Source organism: Apodemus sylvaticus, chromosome 9 (genome assembly GCF_947179515.1).
Source record: "Apodemus sylvaticus chromosome 9, mApoSyl1.1, whole genome shotgun sequence".
NCBI lineage: Eukaryota > Metazoa > Chordata > Mammalia > Rodentia > Muridae > Apodemus > Apodemus sylvaticus.
Window position 1 is genome coordinate 48078615 of NC_067480.1, and position 27902 is coordinate 48106516.

At 39.6% G+C, this 27902-nt stretch overlaps 1 protein-coding gene across 6 annotated transcripts in view; it reads right to left on the reverse strand.

The window, feature by feature from the left end:
* Nucleotides 1-27902, reverse strand: part of Pikfyve (phosphoinositide kinase, FYVE-type zinc finger containing) — a 100292-nt gene that overhangs the window by 61258 nt on the left and 11132 nt on the right. For all 6 annotated transcript variants that reach the window (XM_052191908.1, XM_052191909.1, XM_052191907.1 and 3 more), the window contains 4 exons: nucleotides 23306-23513; nucleotides 20525-20614; nucleotides 10217-10355; nucleotides 595-752 (listed from right to left, as the gene is read on the reverse strand). In XM_052191908.1, coding sequence (XP_052047868.1) covers nucleotides 595-752; nucleotides 10217-10355; nucleotides 20525-20614; nucleotides 23306-23513 — 595 coding nt within the window. The remainder of the gene's footprint in view (nucleotides 1-594; nucleotides 753-10216; nucleotides 10356-20524; nucleotides 20615-23305; nucleotides 23514-27902) is intronic.

Consider the following 27902-nt stretch of genomic DNA (forward strand, 5'->3'; position numbering starts at 1 on the left):
ATAGTGACAAGAAAATCCTTTGACTTTAGATCCTAGCTACTCTCTCCCTTACTGCAGGTTAGTGTGCCTGAGTGCACACGGTGCTCACATGTGGAAGGAGCAGATGAAAGACAGGGAACATCATGCAGGGTCTTCCTCAACTGATCTCCACTTGACCTTTGAGGCAGGGTCTCTTACTGAAACTGGAGCTCACCAACTACACTTAGACCAGCTCACCAGCAAGCTGATCCTCTGCCCTCTGCCTCTCTAGGAGTGTGCTCCTGCACCCAGGTTTTTCCATGGATGCTTTACCTCCTCGTAGAGCATATGGGTTCTGGAAATCCAACTGAAGTCATCAGGCTTGGGAACAGTGCCCTTACTCACTGATTCATCTCACTAGCCACCAGTCCTTGTTTTTAATATGCAAAACTGTGACCCCAATCCGGTTCCTTACATTTTCACCAAATGAAGCTAAAGAGCTAGTTTCCCCAAACCATCAAATCCCAAAAACAGCACCCTAAGTCACAAAAAGATATTACCTTTATAACTTGAAATATACATCCTATCATTAATATTAATAATGAATAATTTCAAAACATTTTGAAATTAAAATACCTTGTAGCGATGTGTCCATTTCTGATTAGCCAGTTGACTAATTCCTTTCCTACAATGCAGTTGGGATGTGTTCTCAACCAGTAACGGTGATCCTGAAATTCCATCCCACTGCTGTGATGGCAGATTTTCTTCCACAGATCCTTTAGCTGAACACTGTCCTGCAATCACATCAAAAACTACTAGTTACCCCTGAGGGGGATGCAGTGTTCTGTTCAGATGCTGTCCTATGGTTCTAAGATCTTAAAAGGATCTCAGTTTGGATTTCTTCACAATAGCTGTGATAAGTTAAATACAAATGGCACATACATTGAAACAACTGATTTTGACTCATTAATTCCAAACATAACTTTTTCTCTTCAAAACAAAGTGTTCTTTTATTTTTTCCAGTCTATGTTATGTGCAATATAAAATTCTTCTTCAGAACAAGTAAAGGAATAACAAAGATGCTAATCATTATGCGAAACTAAGATAATTAGTCCACATTCCACTGATTCTAGGTATCCTCCCCTATTCTCAACTGCTCAGTAAATGTTTAAGAAAGTCTTTGTTGAATAATTTCCTACCCCAGAAAACTTTCAACGATGTTCCTCAGTTATAAATTCAAACTGGCAAACCGCCAGGGGTCTAACTGCACTCAGGAACTAAGCTTATAGGCGGTTAGTCTGCCAGACCTCCGGGCGTGGGGCCTGTGTCCTGCCTGGAGACCAGCATAGGGAGAGAATCCCCATGGCCATATTCGCTGCCTGCCAGAGCAGAAGAGCTTCACTAGGTACTGTATCACCCTGAGCTTAAGATCTCTGGGGGTGCAAATCTCCAGGGGTCTGCCTGCACTCAGGACCTGAGAACATAGGCTGTTTATCTGCAAGCCAGTCGGTCATGGGGCCTGTATCCTACGTGAGAATCAACAGAGGGAGTGACACCCCACTCACCATCTTTCCTCCATAACAGAGCAGTCTGAGAACACCTGGTTCACCTTGACAACCCAAGTATAACATTTCCTGAGGCAAGACTGAGCAGGGCTCCAGAGGCACAAAAGAGGAAGGCAGCATATCAGTAATCTGTGCCAGTGGAAACCCAGTCATCCAGTGTCTCAGAAATAGCCCTAAAGGTCCACAATAGGTTGTGGCACCAGCCAGTGACAATAAGACCATCTAACACCAGTGAGAACTAGATGGCTAAAGGCAAGCTTAGGAACGTCGTTAACAGAAACCAAGAAGGCATTATGGCAGCATCTGAACCCAATTCTCCAACAATAGCAAGTCCTGGATACCCCAACACACCAGAAAAACAAGAGTTGGATTTAAAAGCACTGGTAAGGATGCTGTTAGAGGACACATGAGGGACATAAATAAATCTCTTAAAGAAATTCAGGAGAAAAATGATCAAAAGCTAGAAGCCCTTACAAGGGAAATACAAAAATCACTTAAAGAAATTCAGGACAGTATGGGTCAGAAGTTTGTAGCCAATAAGGAGGAAATGCAAAATTCACTTAAAAAAATACAGGAGAAGTTTGATCAACAGGCAGAAGTCATGAAAGAGGAAACACAAAAATCTCTCAAAGTATTAGAGGAAAACACAAACAAGCAAATGACGGAACTGAGCAAAAACTTCCAGGATCTGAAAACAGAAGTAGAAACAACTAAGAAAGCACAAAGGGAGACATCTTCGGAGATAGAAAACCTTAGGAAGAAATCAGGGACCATAGATGCAAATATCAACAACAGAATACAAGAGACAGAAGAAAGAATCTCAGATGCCAAAGATACCATAGAAAGCATGGACTCAACAGTCCAAGAAAATGCAAAATGCAAAAAGCTTGTAACCCAAAATATCCAGGAAATCCAGGACACAATGAGAAAGCCAAATCTAAGGATTATAGGCATTGATGAGAGTGAAGATTAACAACTTAAAGGGCCAGCAAATATCTTCAACAAAATCATGGAAGAAAACTTCCCTAACCTAAAGAGAGAAATGCCCATAAATATACAAGAAGCCTACAGAACTCCAGACAGACTGGACCAGAACAGAACTACCTCCTGTTACATAATAATCAAAACCCCAAATGTACTAAACAAAGATAGAATACTTAGGGCATGTGAAAGATCTGTATGACAAGAACTTCAAGACTCTGAAGAAGGAAATGGAAGAAGACCTCAGAAAATGGGAAAACCTCCCATGCTCATGGATCGGTAGAATCAATATAGTTAAAATGGCCCTTTTGCCTAAAGCACTATACAGATTCAATGCAATACCCATCAAAATCCCAACTCAATTCTTCACAGAGTTAGAAAGAGCAATTCTCAAATTCATCTGGAATAACAAAAAACCCAGGATAGCTAAAACTATTCTCAGCAACAAAAGAAAGTCTGGGGGAATCAGTATCCCTGACCTCAAGCAATACTACAGAGCAACAGTGTTAAAAACTGCATGGTATTGGTACAGCAACAGGCAGGAGGATCAATGGAACAGGACTGAAGATCCAGAAATGAACCCACACACCTATGGCCACTTGATCCTCGACAAAGAGGCTGAAAACATCCAATGGAAAAAAGATAGCCTTTTCAACAAATGGCGCTGGTTCAACTGGAGGTCAGCATGCAGAAGAATATGAATTGATCCATCCTTGTCTCCTTGTACTAAGCTCAAATCCAAATGGATCAAGGACCTCCACATAAAGCCAGACACTCTGAAGCTAATAGAAAAGAAACTGGGGAAGACCCTTGAGGACATCGGTACAGGGAGAAAGTTTCTGAACAGAACACCAATAGTGTATGCTCTAAGATCAAGAATTGACGAATGGGACCTCATAAAATTACAAAGTTTCTGTAAGGCAAAGGACACCATCAAGAGGACAAATCGGCAACCAACAAATTGGGAAAAGATCTTCACCAATCCTACATCAGACAGAGGGCTAATATCCAATATATATAAAGAACTCAAGAAGTTAGACTCCAGAAAACCAAACAACCCTATTAAAAAATGGGGTACAGAGTTAAACAAAGAATTCTCACCTGAAGAACTTCGGATGGCGGAGAAGCATCTTAAAAAATGCTCAACTTCATTAGTCATTAGGGAAATGCAAATCAAAACAACCCTGAGATTTCACCTTACACCAGTCAGAATGGCTAAGATTAAAAATTCAGGAGACAGCAGGTGCTGGAGAGGGTGTGGAGAAAGAGGAACACTCCTCCACTACTGGTGGAGTTGCAAACTGGTACAACCACTCTGGAAATCAGTCTGGCGGTTCCTCCGGAAACTGGGCACCTCACTTCCAGAAGATCCTGCTATACCACTCCTGGGCATATACCCAGAGGATTCCCCACCATGTAATAAGGATACATGCTCTACCATGTTCATAGCAGCCCTATTTATAATTGCCAGATGCTGGAAAGAACCCAGGTATCCCTCAACAGAATAGTGGATGCAAAAAATGTGGTATATCTACACAATGGAGTACTATTCAGCCATTAGAAACAATGAATTCATGAAATTCTTAGGCAAATGGATGGAGCTAGAGAACATCATACTAAGTGAGGTAACCCAGACTCAAAAGGTGAATCATGGTATGCACTCACTAGTAAGTGGTTATTAACCTAGAAAACTGGAATACCCAAAACATAATCCACACATCAAATGTACATCAAATGAGGTACAAGAAGAAAGGAGGAGTGGCCCCTTGTTCTGGAAAGACTCAGTGAAGCAGTATTCGGCAAAACCAGAACGGGGAAGTGGGAAGGGGTGGGTGGGAGGACAGGGGGAGAGAAGGGGGCTTACAGGACTTTCGGGGAGTGGGGGGCTAGAAAAGGGGAAATCATTTGAAATGTAAATAAAAAATATATCGAATTAAAAAGAAAAAAAAAAGAAATGTTCAACATCATTAATCATAGGGAAATGCAAATCAAAACAACCCTGAGATTTCACCTTACACCAGTCAGAATGGCTAAGATCAAAACTCAGGAGACAGCAGGTGCTGGTGAGGATGTGGAGAAAGAGGAACACTCCTCCACTGCTGGTGGGATTGTAAGATGGTGCAACCACTTTGGAAATCAGTCTGGCGGCTCCTCAGAAAACTGGGCAGGACACTTCCGGAGGACCCTGCTCTACCACTCCTGGTCATATACCCAGAGGATTCCCCAGCATGTAATAAGGACACATGCTCCACTATGTTCATAGCAGCCCTATTTGTAGTAGCCAGAAGCTGGAAACAACCCAGGTGTCCCTCAACAGAGGAATGGATACAAAAAATGTGGTATATTTACACAATGGAGTACTATTCAGCCATTAGAAACAATGAATTCATGAAATTCGTAGACAAATGGATGGAGCTGGAGAACATCATACTAAGTGAGGTAACCCAGTCTCAAAAGATCAGTCATGGTATGCACTCACTGATAAGTGGATAATAACCTAGAAACTTGGAATACCCAAGAAATAATACACATATTAAATGATGTCCAAAAAGAACAGAGGAGTGGCCCCTGGTTCTGGAAAGACTCAATGCAACAGTATAGGGGAATACCAGAACAGGGAAGTGGGAAGGAGTTGATGGAGGAACAGGGGGAGGGAAGAGGGCTTATGGGACTTGCAGGGAGTGGGGACCCAGAAAAGGGGAAATCATTTGAAATGTAAGTAAAGAATACATCAAATAAAAAAATAATAATAAAAAAATAAAATAAATTCAAACTTAAACTTGTAAGATGTTAGAACAAAGGCCAAAAATGGAGCTGTGTGAGAATTCTGAGTGTTTGTGAGAAAACTCCAAGAAAATAAGACACAAGTCTTGTGACAGCAGTTTTTTCAAACCATGGAACTGTTCTTGAAATGTGTTCATGCTCTTCCCAGCTGTAGCAGTCAGAAGTGAGTTTATTTATTACAATGGGCTATGGTTATTTATATTCCTCTGTACTGGCTGGTTTGGTGTGTCAACTTGACACAGGCTGGAGTTACCTCAGAGAATGGAGCTTCAGGTGAGGAAATGCCTGCATGAGATCCAACTGTGGGGCATTTTTCTCAATTAGTGATCAAGGTGGGGGAGAGTCCATTGTGGGTGGTGCCATCTCTGGGCTCTACAAGAGAGCAGGCTGAGCAAGCCAGGGGGAGCAAGCCAGTAAGTAACATTCCTCCATGGCCTCGACATCAGCTCCTGCTTCCTGACCTGCTTGAGTTCCTGTCCTGACTTCCTTTAGTGATGAACAGCAGCGTGGAAGTGTAAGCTGAATAAACCCTTTCCTCCCCAACTTACTTCTTGGTCATGATGTTTGTGCAGGAATAGAAACCCTGACTAAGACAGCCTCTATGAAAAAATAAGATTCTGCCACAAGTGCTTGTCCTCCACAAGCAGCTTGTTCTTGTGAATGTACACTCTACTCAGGTGACTCCTCCAAACCCTCAGAGTATAGACTGTCTGATGCTCTGAATAAAGTTGGCTACTGCATGAGACTGTAGTCTGCCTCATTTATCAGCTCCATCCTCCCAGCTAGAGTGGTAAAGAAGTAGCACCTAGTACAGGGAGCTGAAGTCAGCTATGAGGTAAGAGAGCAGGGCCCTCACAGAAGGAGCTGAGTGAGAACAATGGGCAGAACGCAGGAAAAGCTGCCTGATGTCAAGCTTGTACATCATTTTTAAAGGAGGGGCACAAGTATTAAAATCACAACTACTTGACTGTTTGCAAGTTATGACTATAATCTCTGGTTTCCAGAAGGAATTTTAGATGAAAAAATATGGGACAGAGTCCAAAAGAACACTAACAGCATATAAACACAGGGAAATGATCCCTGTACAATTTTGGGTCACTTAAACAGTAATTCAGACTGTTATTAAAATTATTAAGATAAGGAAGATATAAATCATGAGGAAGAAATGACTAATTCCTTGAATGAATATAAACTGGAGGACTAAACCTTAAAATTGGTAAAAGAGGCAAAAAAGGAGATTTTCCCCAATCAGGCAAAACTGAAAGTAAAATCAGAACCACTAATAACTGTGCTGATGACAAGCCTCGGTAAGATACACATCCTCTGCCAAGAAGTGCTTGCTGACAGGAGCCTGATATGGCTGTCTCCTGGGAGGCCCTGCCAGAGCCTGACAAATACAGAGGCAGATGCTCACAGCCAACCACTGGACTGAGCGTGGGGTCCCCAATGGAGGAGTTAGAGAAAGGACTATTGGAGCTGAAGGGGCAGGCTTGCAGCCTCATAGGAGGAACAACAATATCAACCAACCAGACCCCCGAGAACTCCCAGGGACTAAGCCATCAAACAAGGAGTACACATGGCTCTGGCTACATATATAGCTGAGGATTGCCTTGTCAGGCATCAATGGGAGGAGAGGTCCTTGTTCCTATGAAGGCTCAATAGATACCCCAATGTAGGAGCATCAAGGGCGGGGAAGTAGGAGTGGGGTTGGTGGAAGAACACCCTCACAGAAGCAGGAGAGGGAGGATGGGCTAGGGAGTTTCCAGGAGGGGGGTAAAGTGGGAAAGGGGCTAGCATCTGAAATGTAAATAAAGAATATATCCAATAAAAAATTCAATTAAATTAAAAAAAAAAAAAGATACATATCCTCCATTGCCTGAAAATGACCCTGAAGTTTAAGGTGAGAAATTTGGTAATCAATCTCATCTTATTTTTCCTCCATTGCCTGGTGAAGATTTAGGAAAGCATGTAAAAAAAACTTTACAAGCTAAGCAGGCTGGGGCACGACAGTGAAAAGGAATCAGTTTCCCAATTGTTCCCCAGCCTCATGGACTGAACTTGGTATTTCCAGTGTAATTTCAACAAAACTAAATGTTTATATGCACTAAACAATCTATTTAAAACTTTAGAAGATGACATTGGACAGCCCCTGCATTTTACCGTGAGAGGCATGAAAAGACTAGTTACTTGATCCAGACTAAAAGCAGCATTTATGTAACATGGGATCCTTCACTTCCTTTAAACTTACTCCTTTTCCTCATTAAATTATCTCCTACAGGTATTTTGGCACAAGAGAATAAACCTTTGGAATGTATTTATTTACACCTTAGGGGCCATAAAATACTAACTGCTTATCTTATTCTTACTCAATTAATAAATCAGGGGCAAACCCAATGTCAACAATTACATGGATTTGATCCTTGATATATTACATATAACTAACAATAAGTTTTAAGAGCATTATAGAACTCTATGGATTTGTCAAATTCCATATGCATACTATTGGGAAAAGATGGGAAGTTATTGTCCAGCTGGTAAGCTCTAAATTTTCTCATACAAACTGGACTTGTGGTTACAAAATCTGTCTACTCGTCTCCTATTCCACTGACAGAAACTTATTTATTCATGGTTCATCTAAGGGTATAGGAAGCTTCATAGTTTAGATGTTCACCATTTAATACTTCTTCAGCCCAACAGGTAGAATTGATTGATCTGATGCTGTAGGATTATTTCCAGCAGTAGAAACTGCATTAATTTCATCTTCACATTCTGTTATGCTTTCATTACTACAGGAACTGCACCATCCATGAATATTCAAACCCATAGACATCTTTTGTCTATTACTCATACTCTGACACATTCTAACCTCCCTGACCTTATTGCAGAAGAAATAGACAATCTAATGGGAAAAGGGTATACTTCTGTCATTGCAGATGGACCCACTGAAATATCATGGATTCCTCTTCAGCTCCTCTGGCCCCAGGCCATCAGGTGAAGGCAAAAAGACAGTGGGAGTCACCAGAAAGTTAGCAAACCTCCAGCTCAAAAGGACACTGGTCACATCATTAGAAGTCAAGTCTGCCTACCTGGGCCCAGGTTAGGCCCTGACACCAAGGGGGAAGTTATTTTACACAGAACTCTACATCACCTGGGAATCTCTTTCTGGCAATGCTATCTGCTTTGACCTGTGTGTCCGCAGTGAATGCCATTGAAAATAGGTTATGTTCCTCAACCTCCCTGTTTCAACTAATAAAAAGATGGATCCAGTCTGGGCTATCTTCACTAATGACTCTGTGTTCATGCTTGGACCTTAGAACTGTAACAGACTCCTTCTGAAAATGGGACTGTGTTTAATTTTCCTTTGGTATTTAAATCACTTCCTATTTGCACAGGACATCATAACATCCATGCTCCTATTAAAAGGCAAATAATATGGGCTTACATTCTACAAGAGATCAGAACTACTACTCATATGGGTCTCATTTCAAGCTATTCTCTAAATTTTTCTCATCAATAATATAACCAATAGTAATGAACACAGTTCTGGATCCCTGTTCTTTGTGGCTAAATATTACAACAATGCTTAATGACAACTAGATTTATCTATAACATCTCAAATAAAAACCATTCTGAATATCCTGCTGCTAAAAAATTGTTAAAAAAAAAAACGGAGATATCATAACACGGTCAATTATTGGGTACATTCTACCAGGTCCCACTACCTCTAGAGCAGTAAACAGAAAAACTGAATGTATTGCCTCCCAATGGGTAGACCCAAATGACTTTCCATTCTAACTGACCACAGATTCCAACTTAAACTCTGTCGCAACTAATAAATTCTACTTCTGTCCACAGAAAATGCTTTGACCCCAAATCTGTACCTTTTGTCATATTTTCAAATAAGATTCACATTCTGCCTAATGAAACCAATTTCAGCCTCTGGAATTTCCTGACTCTGTCATTGTTATCAACCTTCTTAATTTATATCTCTATGACATATAGCTGTGGCATACATTTTACCATTTTTATTATTAAAATATTACTTCAAAGCTGGGCATAGTGGTGCATGCCTTTTAACCACAGTACTTGGGAAGCAGAAGCAGGTGAACTCTGTGAGTTCAAGGCCAGCATGGTCTACATAAAGAGAACCCAGGCTATATAGAGAGGCTATGTCTCAAAAACAACAAAATAATTATAAAATAAAATATTCCTTCACTAATAAGAATCTTCCCATTGATCTTACTTCTGCCTTTTGAATTATAACCTTTAGAACAAAAGACTTATTTTTCATTTCTCTGAGTTGGTCTTAGAATTAGGCAAATGTTTTTCATATACATAAAGTGATGAAATAGCTAATTATTATGTCATATAAACATAGTTAGAATTAAGTTTCAAAGTTTAAGAAAACAATCTAACTTCAAGCTCAATTTTTGTGTTAGATAAATTCTGACTCTGACAAATGAAAGAAATAGTAATAGAGTAAGTATGTAAAAAAATATGCTAGCAAATAAAAGATTAAGCTAATGATTTCCCTGTTTAATTGATATACACTTTTTTTTTAGGACAACATCCCAATTAGCTCAAGTTGGTCTCAAACACAAGATTCTCCTGCCTCAGCCTTCCCAGTTTATTTTATAGGCATGCACACCAAGCTCAGCTGACTCTCTTACGTATGTGTGTCTTCAAGGGAATAAAAAGTCAGCATTCTTTACATTCAAAACTAGCAACAAGGGGTGGGTGGGAGGACAGGGGAAGAGAAAGGGGCTTATGGGACTTTCGGGGAGTGGGGGGCTAGAAAAGGGGAAATCATTTGAAATGTAAATAAAAAATTATATCGAATAAAAAAATAAAAAATAAAAAAAATAAAAAATAAAAAATAAATAAAATAAATAAAAAAACTAGCAACAAGTTAGATTCTAGACTGGTACCAGAAGAATTTTGCGTTCATCCTCAGTAGTCTCTGTCCTAACGTAGCTTCGGTTAGCTTGGGGACTGACAGATGTCTCATATGAAGGAACCATAGGAGAACCAGACCGATCCAGTGACAGATTAGTAATGCTGGCTGATCTAGAAATAAAAACAAAAAGCAAAATCACAATTTTAAGTTCATCTGAGAACAAAGTAAAGATTCCTATTTCCATGTTTAGGTGCCAGTGCTACAGGAACTATAAATGTAGTTACAATGGCTATGCAGACTATCACTGAAGAAAAGGAGGGAAGGACACCAGAAACTATTGGCTTAAAAAATTTGAAGTTTTAAATATTTTGGAAAAAATAATTATATGGTGTGCATATTAATAGTATTTCAAAGGAAATACAAACTCTTGCTTGTGAAAAATATGGGAAAGTCATTTTTCTAAGAAAAATTAAAAATGACAACTATATACAAAAAAATAACCTTGCATATCTGGGTTAGAAGAAATATGGTCTGAATGCCAAATCTAGGCTGGCCCTGTTTTTAAATAGCCCAGGAACTAAGAAGAATTAATTTTGTAGATGAACATCCTACAATTAATCATATAGGATCACTAACAGTGAACCCCAACTAAGCAGAATGTTACGACTCAAGAAAAATCCTTTTCTTCTCATTAGTAGGCCTATGCCATGTTCAAATAGTATAAATTTATTTCATCAGTAAAAAAAAAAGTTATAGGATATCTGCTTCCTCTCACTATGCAAGTATTCACATGTATTCTTAATTCTGCCTCTATGCAAAGCTATCATATGACTTATACATCATATATATATCACCAAGCATTATTCATTTTTAATATAATTGAAGATTTTAGTTAAAAACTACAAAAAGAACAAAAATGAAATCAAACTTCAGCTTCAACAGAAAGGATGAAAAGAAACTTCACTAGACTCCATGTGGTGGTGACTTGAATATGCTTGGCCCAAGAAGTGGTACTATTAGGAAGTGTGGTCTTGTTGGAGGAAGTGTGTCGATATGGGGGCGGGCATTGAGAGCTTCCTCCTAGCTTCCTGAGGATGCCAGTCTTTTTCTATTGCCTACAGAACACGATATAGGACTCTCGGCTCCTTCCCCAGAGCCATGCCTACCTGGATGCTGCCATGCTTCTCCTAACCTTGATAATGAACTAAACCTCTGAACCTGTAAGCCAGCCCCAAATAAATGTTGTCCTTTATGAGAGTCACCTTGGTTGTGGTGTCTCTTCACAGCACTAAAATACTAAGACACACTACATAACTTATTTCTCAGATAATCTATACATTTCTTCACTTAACCCTCACACATTCTATTAAGTAAGTATTACCAGCTCCATTTTTCAAGGGTGGAGGGGAAGGAGGGGGACAAGCAGGAGCCAGTAGGGTGGTTCAGTGGTTAGGGGTATGTGCCACCAAACCTGACGACCTGCATTCAAACCTTGGAACGCACATGGTAGAACAAGAGTTATCTTCTCATCTTCATGTGTACTGTAGCATGTGCAGCATGTACATATACACATATAAATAATAATAATAAATATGTAAATCTAAAACTTTTCCTTTTTTGTTTTGTTTTAGTTTTTTAAGACAGGGTTTCTCCATTTGTCCTAGCTATCCCAGAACTTGTTCTGTAGATCAGGCTGGCCACAAACTCAGAGATCTGTCTGCCTCTGCCTCCCAAGGGCTGGGATTAAATGTATGTGCCACCACCGCCTGGGTAAATGTAAAATAATTTTTAAATCAAAAATCAGGGATAAAGCTGGGCATGGTGGCACATGCCTTTAATTCCAGCCCTCGGGAAGCAGAGGCAAGTAGAACTCTGTGAGTTTGAAGCCAGCAGAGCATGTTGTGGTCAGCCAAGGCTAAACAAAGAAACCCTGTCTTGGGAAAAAAAAAATAATAATCAGGGATAAAGAAATTTAACTAAATTTAGTCCTCTAATAGTAAGAGGTCCCATTCAAAATCATAGTTCTCAGATGAAAGTTCATTCTCTGTGCATTATAAAGACAAAATCACTTCAAAATAAGAAATCATTCACAAAGTCGGGCAGTGGTGGCACACGCCTGTAATCCCAGCACTCTGGGAGGCAGAGGCAGGCGGATTTCTTAGTTCGATGCCAGCCTGGTCTACAGAGTGAGTTCCAGGACAGAGAAACCCTGTCTCGAAAAAACCAAATCCAAAAAAAACAAAAAGGAAGGGGAAGGGGAAGGGGAAGGGGAAGGGAAGGAAAGGAAAGGAACTGCTATGCCAGCGTCTACTCTTTATGTCCTTTAATGCACTCCCTGGAGAAGCCAGATCCCCTTTTTAAAAAAGTCAATAATTTACTATTAGAGCATTATTATAGAATATTTCATCCTCCAAATACCCATACTTAATTCTCCAATAAGGAAAGACTTTATAGATTAGCATGCCATATAATAATCATACAAGGACTGATTGGATTAGAGAAAAACACCACCATTTTATAACTTCATGGCAAGAGTCAGAAAAAAGCTAAAACTGACTGGAACAATGCAACTTCAAACTACATGTCTCTTATAAATGACATAATCATAGCAAAAAGATAAGTCAATGTGCCCAATGAGACAAATGGAACCATACCGTACATTCTAGTAGATCAGAATGAAAGGACACAAAATGTAAAATTTAAGACTAAAAAACACTGAGAACACCTAGAATGCCTTAGATATGATAATTATATAAATAGAACATGAATGGCAGTTAAAATTAAGTACTTCTGCTCTGCAAAAAAACAGTGTCAAAAAAATTAAAAGACAAGCCATCAGGAAAGGGTATTTGCAAATGACACATTTGATAAAGAATTCTTAGTCGAAATACACTTAAAAAAAAAAAAAAACCTCTTACCACTCAACAATCAATAAAATGAACAATGTGATCACAAAATGGGCAAAGTGGACTTAAGAAAGACTCCTTTGCAAAGAAAATACATGGTAAATGAAAAGATGCTCAATTCATCTCAGGAAATGGTAACTTTAAAAAATGATGAGACACCACTACACACCTATTACAAAACATGGGCAACAGCAATGCTAGCAATGGTTTAGAAGAAGAGGAACTCTCATGAATTGCCTATGGAAATGCAAAACAGCATTACCAGTTTGAAAGACAGTTTGGTAATCCTTTACAAAATTAATCACAGATCTGGCAACCATGCTTCTTGGTATTTATGCAAATAAATTGGTATTATGCATTTATGCCAATGAACCTAAAACTACATCCACACACATCAAAATTACACAGAGCTGAGTTCGGTAGCATTCACCTTAAATCTCAACACTGAGGAGAATGAAACACTTAGATCTCTACAAAATCTCAAATGGACAGAGCCACACAATTGAGACCCTGCCCTAGACACACACCCAAAATTACACACAGATGCTCACAGGTTTCTATATAATTGCCAAAACATATAAATCAACTGAGATGTCAGTCTAGATGCTCATCTAGAAAATAGAATACTGCCTAGTAATAAAGAGAAACAAGTAGTAAGTTATGAAAACAGAGGTAACTGGTACAAATCATTGTTTCTACATACATGTTATATGACTTCAAGTTTCTGCTCAATTTTACTGTCAAGTCAAAACTGCTACAAAAAAAAAAAAAAATCTCAGCTGGGTGTAGTAGTCTGTGCCTACAATTCCAACACTTGGAAGCTGACATAGGAGGATTATGAAGTAGAAGCCAGCCTGGGCTACACAGTGAATTTCAGACAGCAAGATCCTGTTTCAAAAAAAAAAAATATTTTTAATCTATTAACTGAAGAAAAAAATGATGGCACTATTCTTGGATGTTTTTTTTTTCCTTAGTTTATTAATTTGTTCACTTTACACCGCAATCACAACCCCCCTCTCTTCTCTCCCCGAGTCCCATCCTCACAAATCCCTCATCTATATCCCCCTCCTCTTTGCCACAGAGAAGGGGATGCCCCATGAGTACCAACCCTTCCTGGACACATCAAGTCAGAGCAGCAGTAAGCACAGCCTCTCCCACTGAGGCCCAATAAGGCAGTCCAGCTAGAGGAAGGAAATCCAAAGGTAGGCGACAGAGTCAGATACAGCCCCTACTCCAACTGTTCAGAGACCCATATGGGCCTCTGAATTTATTTGCAATGTAAAAAAAAAAGAAAAAAATGCCTTGCTGGTTTTTTTCTAAGAATCACCCCCTCCCCATGTGATCCCCATCTTCCTCCTATCCAGTTCCCTCCTACCCTCCACCTCCAATGGCTATTTTATTTCCCCTTCTGAGTAAAGATTGAAGAATCTTCCCTTGAGTCCTCCTTGTTACTTAGCATCTTTGAGTCTCTGGATTGTAGCACATTTATCCTGTATTCACAGCCCTTTCTGCTGGAGGTGGGCTCTACAAGTTCCCTCTACCTATTGTAGGGCATCTCCTATTGATTCCCGAGAGTCTCACCTCCCAGGTCTCTGGTTCATTCTGAAGGGTCCCCCCAACCTCCTACTTCCTGAGCGAGGATGCCTGTTTCCATTCTGAGATTCCTCTGTTGAGAATTCTGTTTAGATCTGTACTCCACTTTTTAATTAGGTTATTTGGTTTGATGGTGTCTAATTTCTTGAGTTCATTATATATTTTAGATATTAGTCCTCTGTTGGATGTAGGGTTGATAAAGATGTTTTCCCAATCTGTATGCTGCTGTTTTGTCCTATTGAGTATGCTTTGCCTTATAAAAGCTTTTCAGTTTCATGGGGTCCCATTTATTAATTGTGGATCTTAGTGCCTGGCTACTGGTGTTCTGTTCAGGAAGTTGTCTCCTGTGCCTTCAAAGCAGTTCCTCACTTTCTGTTCTTTTAGATTTGGTGCATCTGGTTTTATTTTTTTCAGCTTGTACATGAAAGTATTTAATGTAGACCTTACAGTTCCATATGGCTTGAGTTCAGGATGACAGAGAAAAGGTATGGTGGTAGGAACAGCTGGGAGCTTCCATCTTGCTCTACAAGTAGGAGGCAGAGAGAGACACTGGGGATGGCAGACTTTTTTGAAACTTCAAAGCAGATCCCTAGTGACATACCTCCTCTAACTAGGCCATACCTCCTAAACCTTCCCAATCAGGTCCATCAACTGGGGGCCCAATGGTTCAAATAGATGGGCCTATGGGACCACTCTCATTCAAACACCACACTTGCACATATGGAAGAGGCTGTTGACCTCATGGAGGACCAGGAAATAATGAGGGAGACAGGAAGTAGGGGACAGGAATAACTTCCAAACACGGACTCATAGTAACCGACTTCCTCCAGCTAGAGTTTACTTCCTAAAGGTTCCACACATTCTTAGAACATCTTCACCAGTTAGGGAGAAAGCATTTAAAACATGAGCCTGTGGGGGCATGTTAGATTAAACTCTAACAGGTGGTATTGTGATAAGTTGCCCCATGCTAGAAGGGTTAAAACAAAAGAAAGTTCTTCTCTTTTCAGTTTTGGAATCCAGAAAGCTTCCTCTAACTTCTGGCAGCCCTAATGGACCTCTGGATTAAAGTTACATCACTGACATCTCTGTCCCATCTTCATGAGGCCCTCCCTCCTTTGAGCCTATCTCCTATCTCTTACCTTTCTCTTTAAGGGGCCTCCAACATTGGATTTAGTGCCCACCCCAAATATTCTAGACGACCCTGCCCCGAGATAAAGTCCAGAGGTTCCTAGTGGGTTTATCTTTTGGGAGGTCACTATTCAAACCTACGGAGATCACAGTTGGAGGGGGTGTGAAGGGTGCTCATAAGTTGAGCAGTTGTATAAACAAACTCTGCCTTTAGTGTCCACATAGGAAGGATACAGACAGGAAGGAGAACCTGGGCCTCAGCTGCCCCAGGATCTCTCCTCTTTTGCTTTGGCACTGCAGGTGGATGAAAGGAAGTACCCATGTTCAGAAGATGGCATCCAGATGGTGGTGAGCCACGGTAGCTTCAGAAATGCCATTCTGCAGGGCATACCCTGGCAACTCTTCAACTATGTGGCAGCTATCCCTGACAAGTGAGTCTATGTCTCAGTTTCTGAACTATCCAGTGACACAACAGATTCCTGGCTCCGGCCCAACCCCTCATAATTCTTGCCAGTCAGGATGATCTGAGCCTAGAGATTGTGTCTACTGGGTGGAAAGAACTTCATGCCTGTAGTTGCGCATGCTGGAGGCAGGTCTGCTGTGGATGTAGGTCAGGCTGAGGCAGAGGGGAATGCTGCCTGACCCTCTGCCCTCATCACAGCACACTCTCCCAGTGATCTCATCCCCACCCACACCTCCAATAGGATCCAAATGCTGGTGCTTTCTGAAGCCCCCCCAGCCTGAATCTCTTTCCTAAACCCCAGACATTCACATCCAATGGCTACTTCAAGGCTGCCACCTAGATGTCTTGAGTGGAACTAAATTCTCATCCCTTTTTATCTTTTGATCCGCCATATCAACCCTCCTTCTGTTTTCTCTAAATTGTCACTCATCCAGATGTTTGAACCAGAATCTGAACTTAATGCCGAGTATCTTTCTTTCACCCACGTACGCTAACACAGTCTAAAACAGTCCATTCCCTCCCTCCTGGTCCCTCCCTGGTATCTGACCCTGCTCTATCACTGTTGGTCAACCAATACCATGACCATGACCATAGGTTCCTGACGGGCTCTTTTCTTCCCATCTCCCATATTGGAAGTTAGTTTGAGTGTCTTAAATTCTAGGATCCTCTGTGGTCTCTCCTCACTTCCTTCTGCCTATTTCCTCCTCACTGATGTCTTTTCCCATCCATCTACCGTTCTCCACTGGAGCACTGCTTGAAACAGATACAGAAGCCTCAAATGATGCCTTATCAAGGAATCAGACTTCCTGATGTTGACTTCACAATAGACTTACTAATGCATGTTCAGTTTCTGAACTACAATGTGGATGTGGAAATCTCTCTGAAGCCACAAGCTAGTGGAAAGTCTGTGCAATTCATGTGACACCTGTCACCCCTAGGTGCTTAGTAAATTGTTAATGAAGGGAGACAAGGATCCTTCAGGAGGCAATCTTGGGGGTTGAGGGGGGCGGGACTGACTCCGTGTGTGATTCTGGAGAATAGGTTTTGCTCCTCACATGTTGTATCTGTTCTTCCCACACTCAGTGCTCCTTTCACACTATATTTGCATGTATGTGTGTGGAAGTAAATGTGTACATGTGTACATGGGTATGCACACATGTCTGTGGAAGCCAGAAGACAAATAACCCTGGGTATCATTCTTTAGGCACTTGTTCTTTTGAGAAAAGGTCTCTCACTGGCTTGGGAGTCACCAAGGCTCAACAGCAAGCCCTGGGGATCTGCTGCTTGTCTCCACTTCCCTGTCACTAAGATTACAAACACAAGTGCATGCCACCACACCTGGCTTTATTTTATATTCTGGGTTCTGGAAATCAAACTTGGATCCTTGTGTTTGTAAGACAAGCTCCCCTTAATGACTGAGTGAGCCCCCTAACCCCATGCTCTAGCTCTCAAGTGCAGATTCATACAGAAGAATCTGACTTTCCAAGTTGGGAACATACATTTATCATCTAGAGATCAGCAGATTTCAGGCCTTTTTTGGCCACAGGCCTTTTCTTGAAATGAACCAGATTACAGAAGCTGAGTGAGAAATAGCTCCCGGAGTTCTGTTTAAAGCTGTATGGGGTTCCTTGCAGCCCTTGCAAGAGGTGAGGATGGTCTGAGTCAGACTTAGGCTGGCAGTAGATACACAGACAGGAATGGGCCTGTGTATCCCTCCCTGGCCTCCTGAGAAGCAGTAGTTGAGTGGGAAGGGAGAGGTGCTTCTGATCTGTGGCTCAAACTCAGCCTGGACTTATCCCTTCTTCCCCCAACCCATCCACAGGACCACCACTGGCCATAGGGTCCCAGCTGCTCACACCTTAGATACTGAGGAGAGCTTCTGGAAGCCCCCTCTGACCTTCCACCTGTGGGAGATTATGTCAGGAGGCCCAGGGGCTATGTGGTCAAGAGGATAATGTACCAGACAGGGAGTCTGTAATGTGAATCATACCAGGATGCCGTATGATAAGCAAGCCTATCTCCCTGTCCCTGATGCCACCCTGAGTATATGACCTTCCTTTGAGTTCACTAGTTTTGCCAGGGGCCTTCAGTGTTTTTTCTCATCTGGTATCTGGCTTTATGTTGAGGTTTTTAATCCACTTGGACTTGAGTGTTGTGCGGTAATAAATACAGATCTATATGCATTCTTATACATGCAAACATCCAGTTAGACCAGCACTATTTGTTGAAGGTGCTTCCTTTTGTCCATTGTATGATTTGGGCTTCTTTGTCAAAAAATCAAGTGTCCATAGGTGTGTGGGTTTATATCAGGGTCTTCGATTCTATTCCACTGATCAACCTGCCAGTTTTCATGTTAATAACATATGGCTTTTATTACTACTGCTCTGTAGTACAGCTTTACATTAGGCATAGTAATATCTCCAGAAGTCCTTTTATTGTACAGGATTGCAAGATATTCAAGACAAAACCAAATTTGAACAAAAATCTATCCACAAATCCAGCCCTACAACAGATACTAGAAGAAAAACTTCAACCCAAAAAGGCTAACTACACCCAAGAAAACACAGGAAATAACCCCACGCCAGCAAACCAAAGGGAAGTGTGTACACACAAGTGCACACACGCACACACACATACACACAACCACCACTAACATCAAAATAACAGGAATTAATAATTGTTAATCATTAATATCTCTCAACATCAATAGACTCAATTCCCCCCCCCCCAAAAAAGACACAGGCTAACATAATGGATGCAAAATCCTGATCCATCACTCTGTTGCATAAAAGAAACACACCTCAGCAACTGATAGATATTACCTCAGAGTAAAAGGCTAGGTTTACCAAGCAAATGGACCCCAAGAAACAAGCCGGAATAGCCATTCTAATATCTAATTAAAATAGATTCTCAACCAAAATTAATCAAGAGAGATAAGGAAGGACACTTTCTAATCATTTAAAAAAAAAATCCACCAAGATGACATCTCAAATCTGAACATATATGCCCCAAATGCAAGGGCACCCACATTCAAAAAAAGAAACATTACTAAGGCTTAAATCACACTTTGAACCACACACATTAATCGTGGGAGACTTCAATACCCCACTCTCACCAATGAACAGGTCATCAAGACAGAAATTAAGCCGAGAAATAATGAAACAGAGGTTATGAATCACATGGACCTAACATATCTATAGAATAGTTCACCCATACACAAAAGAATATACCTTCTTCTCAGCACCTCACAGAACCTTCTCCAAAATTGACCATACAGTCCAGTCAGAAAGCCAGCAGCAACAGATACAAGAAAATTGAAATAACCTCTTGTATCTTATCAGACCACCATGGATTAAAGCTGGACTTTGACAACAGAAATAACAGAAAACCAAAAACACTCTTGGAAACTGAACAACTCTCTACTGAATGATCACAGGCTCAGGGACAAAATGAAGAGAAAATGAGAAAGTTTCTAGAATTCAATGAAAATGAAGGCACAACATACCCAAAATATGGGACATAATAAAAGCAATGCTAAGAGGAAAGTCCATAGCTTTAAGTAGCTTCACAAAGAAACTGGAGAGGTCTCATATATGCAACTTTTTAAAAAGAACATCTGAAAGCTCTAGAACAAAAAGAACCAAACAGACATAAGAGAAGTAGACAGGAGAAAAATCAAACTCAGGGCTGAAATCAATCAATTGAATGATATTTTTAAAAAAGTATGCATTAAGATGTGTCAAAATAAACAGGAAACATAAGTTAAGTATGTCTTAATAGAGACTATATAGGCATTTATTTCTCTATTCTTACAATTTTCAAGTTTTTACAAAGCAATTAAAATTAATTGTTTAATTCTAATAGCTCATCTTAGAATAGATTATAACATCTCTACCATTCATTCTTGTGACTACTGCAGCACACAGGACCTCTTATATTCCTGGCCAGGAGTGCTCCCTCTTAAGAATCTTCTGTTCTGTTTTCTTGGTGCACATTTTCACAGGAATGCCTACACAGCTCATTTTCTTATATCCTTCGGCCATCATACTAGACTACTAGACAGAAGATAGGTTCCAGTATCTGACATCATCAGAAAATATCTGAAAGAGCTACCAAAGACTGAAAAACTACCAAAAACAGAAAAGATAACCTAAAAGAGCTTGGAAAGCCTCAGCATTTGCTTGTTTGTTCTCCTTGTGATGGACATAAATCAAAGTCATACAGAGTAGTTTCTTTATTGGAAGTTTACCTGTTTCGAGCAGGAGACTTCCCAGCATCCTCTTGAACAGATACGAGTCTTGTTGAAAGAGCACTATTTGAGGAATCTGGATGAATCAAACTATAAAGAAAATTAAAATACTGGGGTCATTTGGGGCTATAATAAGTGCTTTAACATTTAAAAGCAAATTATTTTCTCTACAATAATAAGATTACACACAGTTCATTTTCGCCCTTACTTTATTTGAGACAAAAAGTGCAGTTTCTCTGGGCAATGGTGTAGCACACCCTTAATCCCAGCACTCAGAAAGCAGAGGCAGTCGGATCCCTTTGAGTTCAAGGACAGCCTGGTCTACTCCAGGGCAACTAGGGCTACACAGAAAACCTGCTCTCAAAAAACAAACAAAAAGAAGTGTAGTTTCATCCCTAGGATATTAAATATCAAAAACTGATAATTTTTACTTTACAAAAACTGATAATTGTACTAAATGTAATAAAATTGCAAATTTGGTTGGATAACTGATTTATAAAACTCATTTCCATTTCACATATACAAGATAAAAGTGATTTGGATTAAAAAAAAAAATCTGTATCTAAAACTTTTCTGTCCCTCAACCCACAAGAAGAGCAGCAAAAGCAGTAAAGAGACAGACAGACCAAGACCAAGGTCCAAGTCCAGCTCTATCTCTTACTAGCTATGTGACCTCAGGTTCATTACTTAATCTTTCCAAACTTTATCACCCACATTTGTCATAAAAGAATGTGATGACTTAATGGAATGCGAAACTGTTAACACAGAGCCTAAGATGAACTAGTATTCTGTCTGAAGTCCATCTTCTGTCTGTCATGTTTTACTAAATTATACTTGTCAATTCTGAATTCAGACAACTGGACCACACACAAATAAAAAGCATTGCTAACTAAAATAATAAAAGGCTAAAAAATCTAATCTTCATATTTTTTAAGTAAATACAGAATCAATTAAGTAGTAAAATGTAAGATATAACTATGGTGGTATAAACATCAAAACAGCCATCAAGCAACTTAAGAAAAAAACTCCACTACCACCATTTTCAAGTGCCTGTGTTCAAGTGCCAGTACTATCCTTTTCCCTAATCCAAAGGAAAACATTATTATAAATTTTATGTTTATCACTGTTATTAATCTTAGCTGCCAAGGACATTGAACTAACCTCCAGGCATGTCTGTGAAGTACTATCTAGATTAGATTAACTGAGGTGGTGGAGAGCTTTGGGCCCCCATTATAGAAATTTGGCAAGCACTTGTCACTGGGCTCAAGGAAGTAGGCTCGGATAAGAGTATTCACATTTGGGCTAATACAAAGATAAACTCACCAAGCATTCCATTTATGTTGGACATCCTGACAAGCCCCTAGAAATGGTGACCAGGGGGCTCTATTTATTACCTTGTTTGAGTACTTGGTCTTTGATCTAAGAACTGACCCTATTCTCTGCAAGTACCTAGAATTGTATAAAAGCAGACAGGGAAAAAAATAAACCCCCTTCAGCCTCAGCACTGGCTGGAGTCATGTTATAATGTTTGTCTAATTTGTCTTTTTCATTTCAATCTTCACTCCCTCTCCTGAGGTCTGTCAACTGACTGAGCTGGGTTGGTCACTGACGTCAAAGACCCATGTAAACATGGGCAGTACCGCCTCATGCACTGGTGTGCCATACTGAATAACAGGACCTGAGCACAGGTATTCACAGCTCTCTTTCTTGCCTTGTGGACACAGGTGACTAGCATCCTGCTCTTGCCACCATCCCTCCTCTGCCATGATGGACTCTATCCCCTGGAGTTTTAAGTCTTTAAGGTGTTTCTGTTGGGCATCCTGTTACAGCAACAAGACAAGTAACTAATAATTACCATCCCTCAGCATTTACCTTCTTCTGTACATTTCTAAACACTATAGAACTAGAATCCAGGTGCATACATGATTTGTGACTTTCTTTTCTATGTCCCTGGGTTCACATATACTGAATGTAGTTATAATTTATTTCATTCTTTTTAAATATACAATACACTTATTCTTCTCTCTGTTAAGAAGTAACTAAGAAAACTACTCACCATAAAAACATTAGTTAAACTCTTTATTCCAGCACTTGAGAGGCAGAAGCAAGTAAATCTCTGTGAGTTAAGAGGCCAGCCTGGTCTACAGAATGAGTTCCAGGACACCTGGGACTATATAGAGAGGCCCTGTCTCAGTCTCAAAAAATAAAACAAACAAAAAAAAGAATAGTTAAAATTCTAAGTTCATTAGAAATTATATGTAAGATTATTCCACTAAAGAAATGTCAGAAACTGATGATAATATTCCAATATAAACAATTGTAGTTAACTAGTAAAGGTATGTATATCTATAATCCTTCCAGCAAAGCATCTTCAGATATAAACACGTCAAAGACTCCATTAGAAGGAAAAACTCTGAAATTGCAAACAAATCCAGATTTTAGAGGAATGCTCTCCTTTCCGCAGGAAGACTTCACTAGGAATATTAGTGTCAATGACTTCTGTCGCCTATATAACAAATACTACAAGGATCATGTGCATGCAAGCATTTTGGTCTTCTCAATAGGAGAATAGTAAATAAGAAAGGTATAAAAACTCTCTTCTTAAGCACTTATATTTGAATGTTATTAATATGACCACCATCCATGAACATCTATGATTCTTCTCTACATCAACTGGAAAAGACAGTAAATTTGCAGATAACAAAAAGAAATGTGAATGAAAAAGGTCACAAGACTGAGCATTTCTTAAGTTGAAATCAAATGATATTCATGTTATGGTACCTTTGCCAGGCTAAATCATCCTCTAAGAATATGTTACGACTGGCTTTTCTACTCCCAACAGGAGTCCGAGGTTCACTTGGATCAAGTATAGACACAGAGCAAGTTGAATCTGAAAGAGCATTCAAATCTTCTCCAATGGAATTACTGTCTGTGGAATGAGCATAGCTTAAGGCTATTTTTCTACAGTATGTGCACGCTCGGAGGTCTCCTACGAGGAAAAATAATAAGAAAATGTATTACTTAATGAAATAATTTAAATTTGTGTTAATATGAACTTTAATAAAAGGAGTATCTTCAAGTAAAGGCTATCAAAAAGACATTTTAAGTAAGTGAAATAGTTGGCTCTGTGGTACATGTTAGATTACAATAAATTCATCCGAGCATCCCTATTACGTCAAATATCTGTAATAGGTTAAAAAAAGAAAAGAAAAGAAAAAAAACTGACCCAGTAATAACATAAAACCATGGCTTTAAGAATATTTTTTCAAAATTTTATTCATACAATGAGGGATCTATCAGAGTTGATAATACAGAAACCTGTTTCTCATTAGGATGTGGCTCAACCCTTAGCATACACCTTTAATCCCTCTATCTGAAATACAGACACAGCCTCAGTATTCACCTTTAATCTCAAACAATGAAGGTAAATTTAGTTTGTAGAAGGAAGCACTCATGTTTGAAAGTGATGTCTAAATGAGCAGAAAAAGGGACAAATCAGAGAAAATTTTGACAGAATGGGATATGCCCAACTCTCAGGAGAAGAGAGAGGAAAGGGAAGCTACTTAAGGGAGAGACAGTACAAGAAGAAGAGGGTACAGTACAGGAATACAGCAGAGTTCATAGACAGCAGTGCAGTAGAGTTGAGAGAGAGGGAGGACACTGTTGTACTAGGAGTTTTATAGAGACGGATTGAAGCGAGAACAAACTAGACACAGGGTAAGACAGATCAACCAAGAAAATGAGAAGGAGCCAGAAGATTAGAAAAGACTGCTATTTAGTTTGAGGCCAAGCATAGCAATTCAGAGGCAGAGAGAAAAAGCCAGATTGAGTAAGTCAGCTGGAAGAGTTTTTGACCCAGAACAACTGAGTTAAACCAGCCAGCTAGAGTTCAGAAAGAACTAGAAAAGAGTAAACTTGGAAGTATCAGAGGCTAAAAACATTCTAGGGCCAGCTATGTTTGCACAGAGGCTAGAAACTTCCAGAACTAGGTTTAGTTAGCAGACAGGCACTAAGTCTCACAGACAATAATTACAGAGGAAAAAAAGTTACTTTTACAAGATCCCTCTTTCAACGAAAAAAGATTTTCATATACTAAATAACCAACACAACAGAAGCAACTTGTTTTCCCTAGGCAACAAGTAGGGAGGAAATAATATTAAGGAATCTATAATGAAGCCCTGAAGAATGGTCTCCAGAATAGTGCATTTTTTAAATTAAAAAAACTCTTGAGAATTACATAGCTGGTGTACATACTCTATGTACACCAGTACCAATTCTCTCTCTCCCCCACTTCATCCCATGTCCAATTCCCTTCAAGTGTATGAGCTCTTCTTTAATTGTTCACACACACACACACAGCCCCATGTGGTTGGTATTGTTCATATGTATTTAGAGCTGAACGTCTGAGATTGGATAACCTATCTATTGCGGGGCCTCTCTGGAGAAGACTGATCCCCTGCCAGCAGCCAAGTAGCTTTTTGTCTAGGCACAGGGTCTGTAGAATCTCCTCTATCTACTTAGCAGTAGACAGTTTTTAAAACTAATGGAATTACGTTAGTAACAAAACAAACGGTCTTACATACAGTATAACATAGAGGAATAAAACTAAAAGAAATTTTCATAGTGAAATAAAAACAAAATGTTCTAGCTAAGGGTATGGCTCAGTGATAGAAAGCTTGCCTAGAATGCATGAGGCCCTGACTTCAATCCGTAACACCACAGAAACAGTTCCTAGGAGGACAGAGTTTCTTAATACTTCTAAACCTATTTTTAGGATACAATCCTGTCCTAAAATAAGTTTCACTTCTACCCAATTTTTATAAAACATTGTTTGGTGTGACTCCACAACAATTTGGTGTGCTAAGAAGCAAAAATACATCATGTATCACATGATTTTTCAGTTAACAACAGGCCACACTATACAGGAGCAGTTTTGTGAGATTATAATGGGGTTAAAATGGGGCCTGGTACAACAGCCATCACAATGTTATAGGGTAGCATATTCATATTTTTCCTGAGACTGATTTAAATAAGCTTACTGATCTGAAAGTCACTAAACCATAAAAACTGAATCATGAACAGAAATATCACTTGATGATAAACAACCAAGTCACTAGTTTTTATCTTTACTATGTTATACTTTTGATCATCTTTTTCCTAATACTAAAAAAAAAAAAAAAAAAAAAAAAAAAAAAAAAAAAAGACTTTTCTGTTTTGGGGGGTCAAAATGGCATTTGGAAGGCTACACAAGCACAGCCTGGGCAATATATTGACACCATCTTAAAAGAGAAGTTCCACATGGTGGCACACAGCTGGTATGTAGAGGCAGGAAAATAGGACCTTCTGCTGGGTGCAGACAAAAGGATAAGGCCTTCAGGACTAGCCTGGGCGGCAGGACACTCAGTCAAACACTGAGGGGAAGGGGCATGTTCTTCCACGAACAAAAGCTTTGTGGTCAGGTTTGGCTGTTCTTCACTTGATAGTTTTAATTCTAATAATGAAACCATTTCCTGCCATTGCAGAATTTATAGCTCCACAGAGGCTAACCCTAAGTATCCTCTATGCTACAATCATACCCAAGGACACAAGTTCCTAGGGACGCATTTCTTGGGGCTTAGCCCACCACTGAGTAACAAGGCTGTATCTATTTTTAACTATTCACTAAATAGCATGTTATTAAATAATTCTACCTCAGTTATACTTTATCATTAATATAAAAACCTGAAGTGATACACAAAATTTCTAAAGTTCAATATACTATGTTTTACTATAAATTAGTACCAAGTATACTAAACTGCGGCTCATTTTAAAGTAACTATTATATTCAGGTGTGGTGGTGCATGCCTCTAATCCCAGCACTCAGGAGGCAGAGGCAGGTGGATGGCTGTGAGTTTGAGACCAGCCTGGTCTACAAAGCATGTCCAAGACAGCCAGGACTCAGTAAACAGTAACAAAACAAAATGAACTTCAGTCTAGAATAAATAAAAGTGCTATGATAATCACTACCACTGACCAAAACTGCACCACATTTAGGAAGTAAAATTACTATCTGAGGAAAGACAGTCAATTTTTACCACAGCAAAGGCTTGGTTAGACCATAAAAGATAAACTCCCTTAACAAGTCAACTATTGCCGGGCGGTGGTGTCGCACGCCTGTAATCCCAGCACTTGGGAGGCAGAGTCAGGCGGATTTCTGAGTTCGAGGCCAGCCTGGTCTACAGAGTGAGTTCCAGGACAGCCAGGGCTATACAGAGAAACTCTGTCTCGAAAAAAACAAACCCAAAAAAACAAACAAACAAGTCAACTATTAAGAATAAAATTATCAAACCAAGAAACAGAGTCAAGCCTTACCACTCTCATTCCATGAAGAATGTTCATTGATTTTCTTTTTTTTTCTTTTTTCTGTTTTTTTCTTTTCTTTTATTTTTTTATTTTATTTTTTTTTTTGCAACAATGTCTCACTCCATAGACTAGGGTGGTGTTAGACTCAGAGAGACCCACCCACCTCTGCCTCTTAAATGCTGTGCTAAAAAAAAAAAAAAATGTGCCACCACATTAGCTCAACCCACTGATTTTTCTAGATATCAAAATTCTAGGTATTTTATATTTATTTAGGATCTTCATGTGCAATTGTATCCAGCACACATTTTCCATTTGCAAGGGCTAAACTTAAAGGTCCAATTTGCCTAAACAAAGTTTTGGTCAAACACTAGAGTTGAAGCTCATTTAGTTTTGTTGTTTTTCCAGTGTTATTAACAAACACTACAGCTGACTTTAAATACAGCAGATTACCATCCATTGTATTACTCTCATTAAATACAAAGATTGTTTCCAAAAGCAAGAGAATTCTGTCTCAGCACTGCACCCTGCTGACTAACTCTGATAACCAGACTGCACAAGCACCTGAGTTGACTCCTCCACTATATGTAAGCCTCTCGCCTCAGCCATTGGTTCCTTCTATAGAGACAACTAACAGATACAAAGTCAGTGTAAGAGATTCAGTGCAAGAACAGTTTTATAGACACAATAGCTTAGGGATAAGTTTTCAGAATTGGCTCTGAGATTTCTGAAACTGGTTCTCTAATTACATTCAACTTAAACCATTAATGTAAGGGCTGGAGAGATGGCTCAGAGGTTAAGAGCACTTGTTGCTCTTTAAGAGGATCTAGATTCAATTCCCAGCACCATCTGTGACTCCAGTTCCAGGAGATCCAATGCCCTCTTCTGACTTCTGTGAACACACTAGGTACACAATTGGTGCACAAACATAACTTGCAACACACACGAAAATAAATAAAACAAAACACAAAATAAATCTTAAAAGAAAATAAAAAAATAAAGCCATTAGTAGTTACAATAGTAACAAGAAGACTGAGAA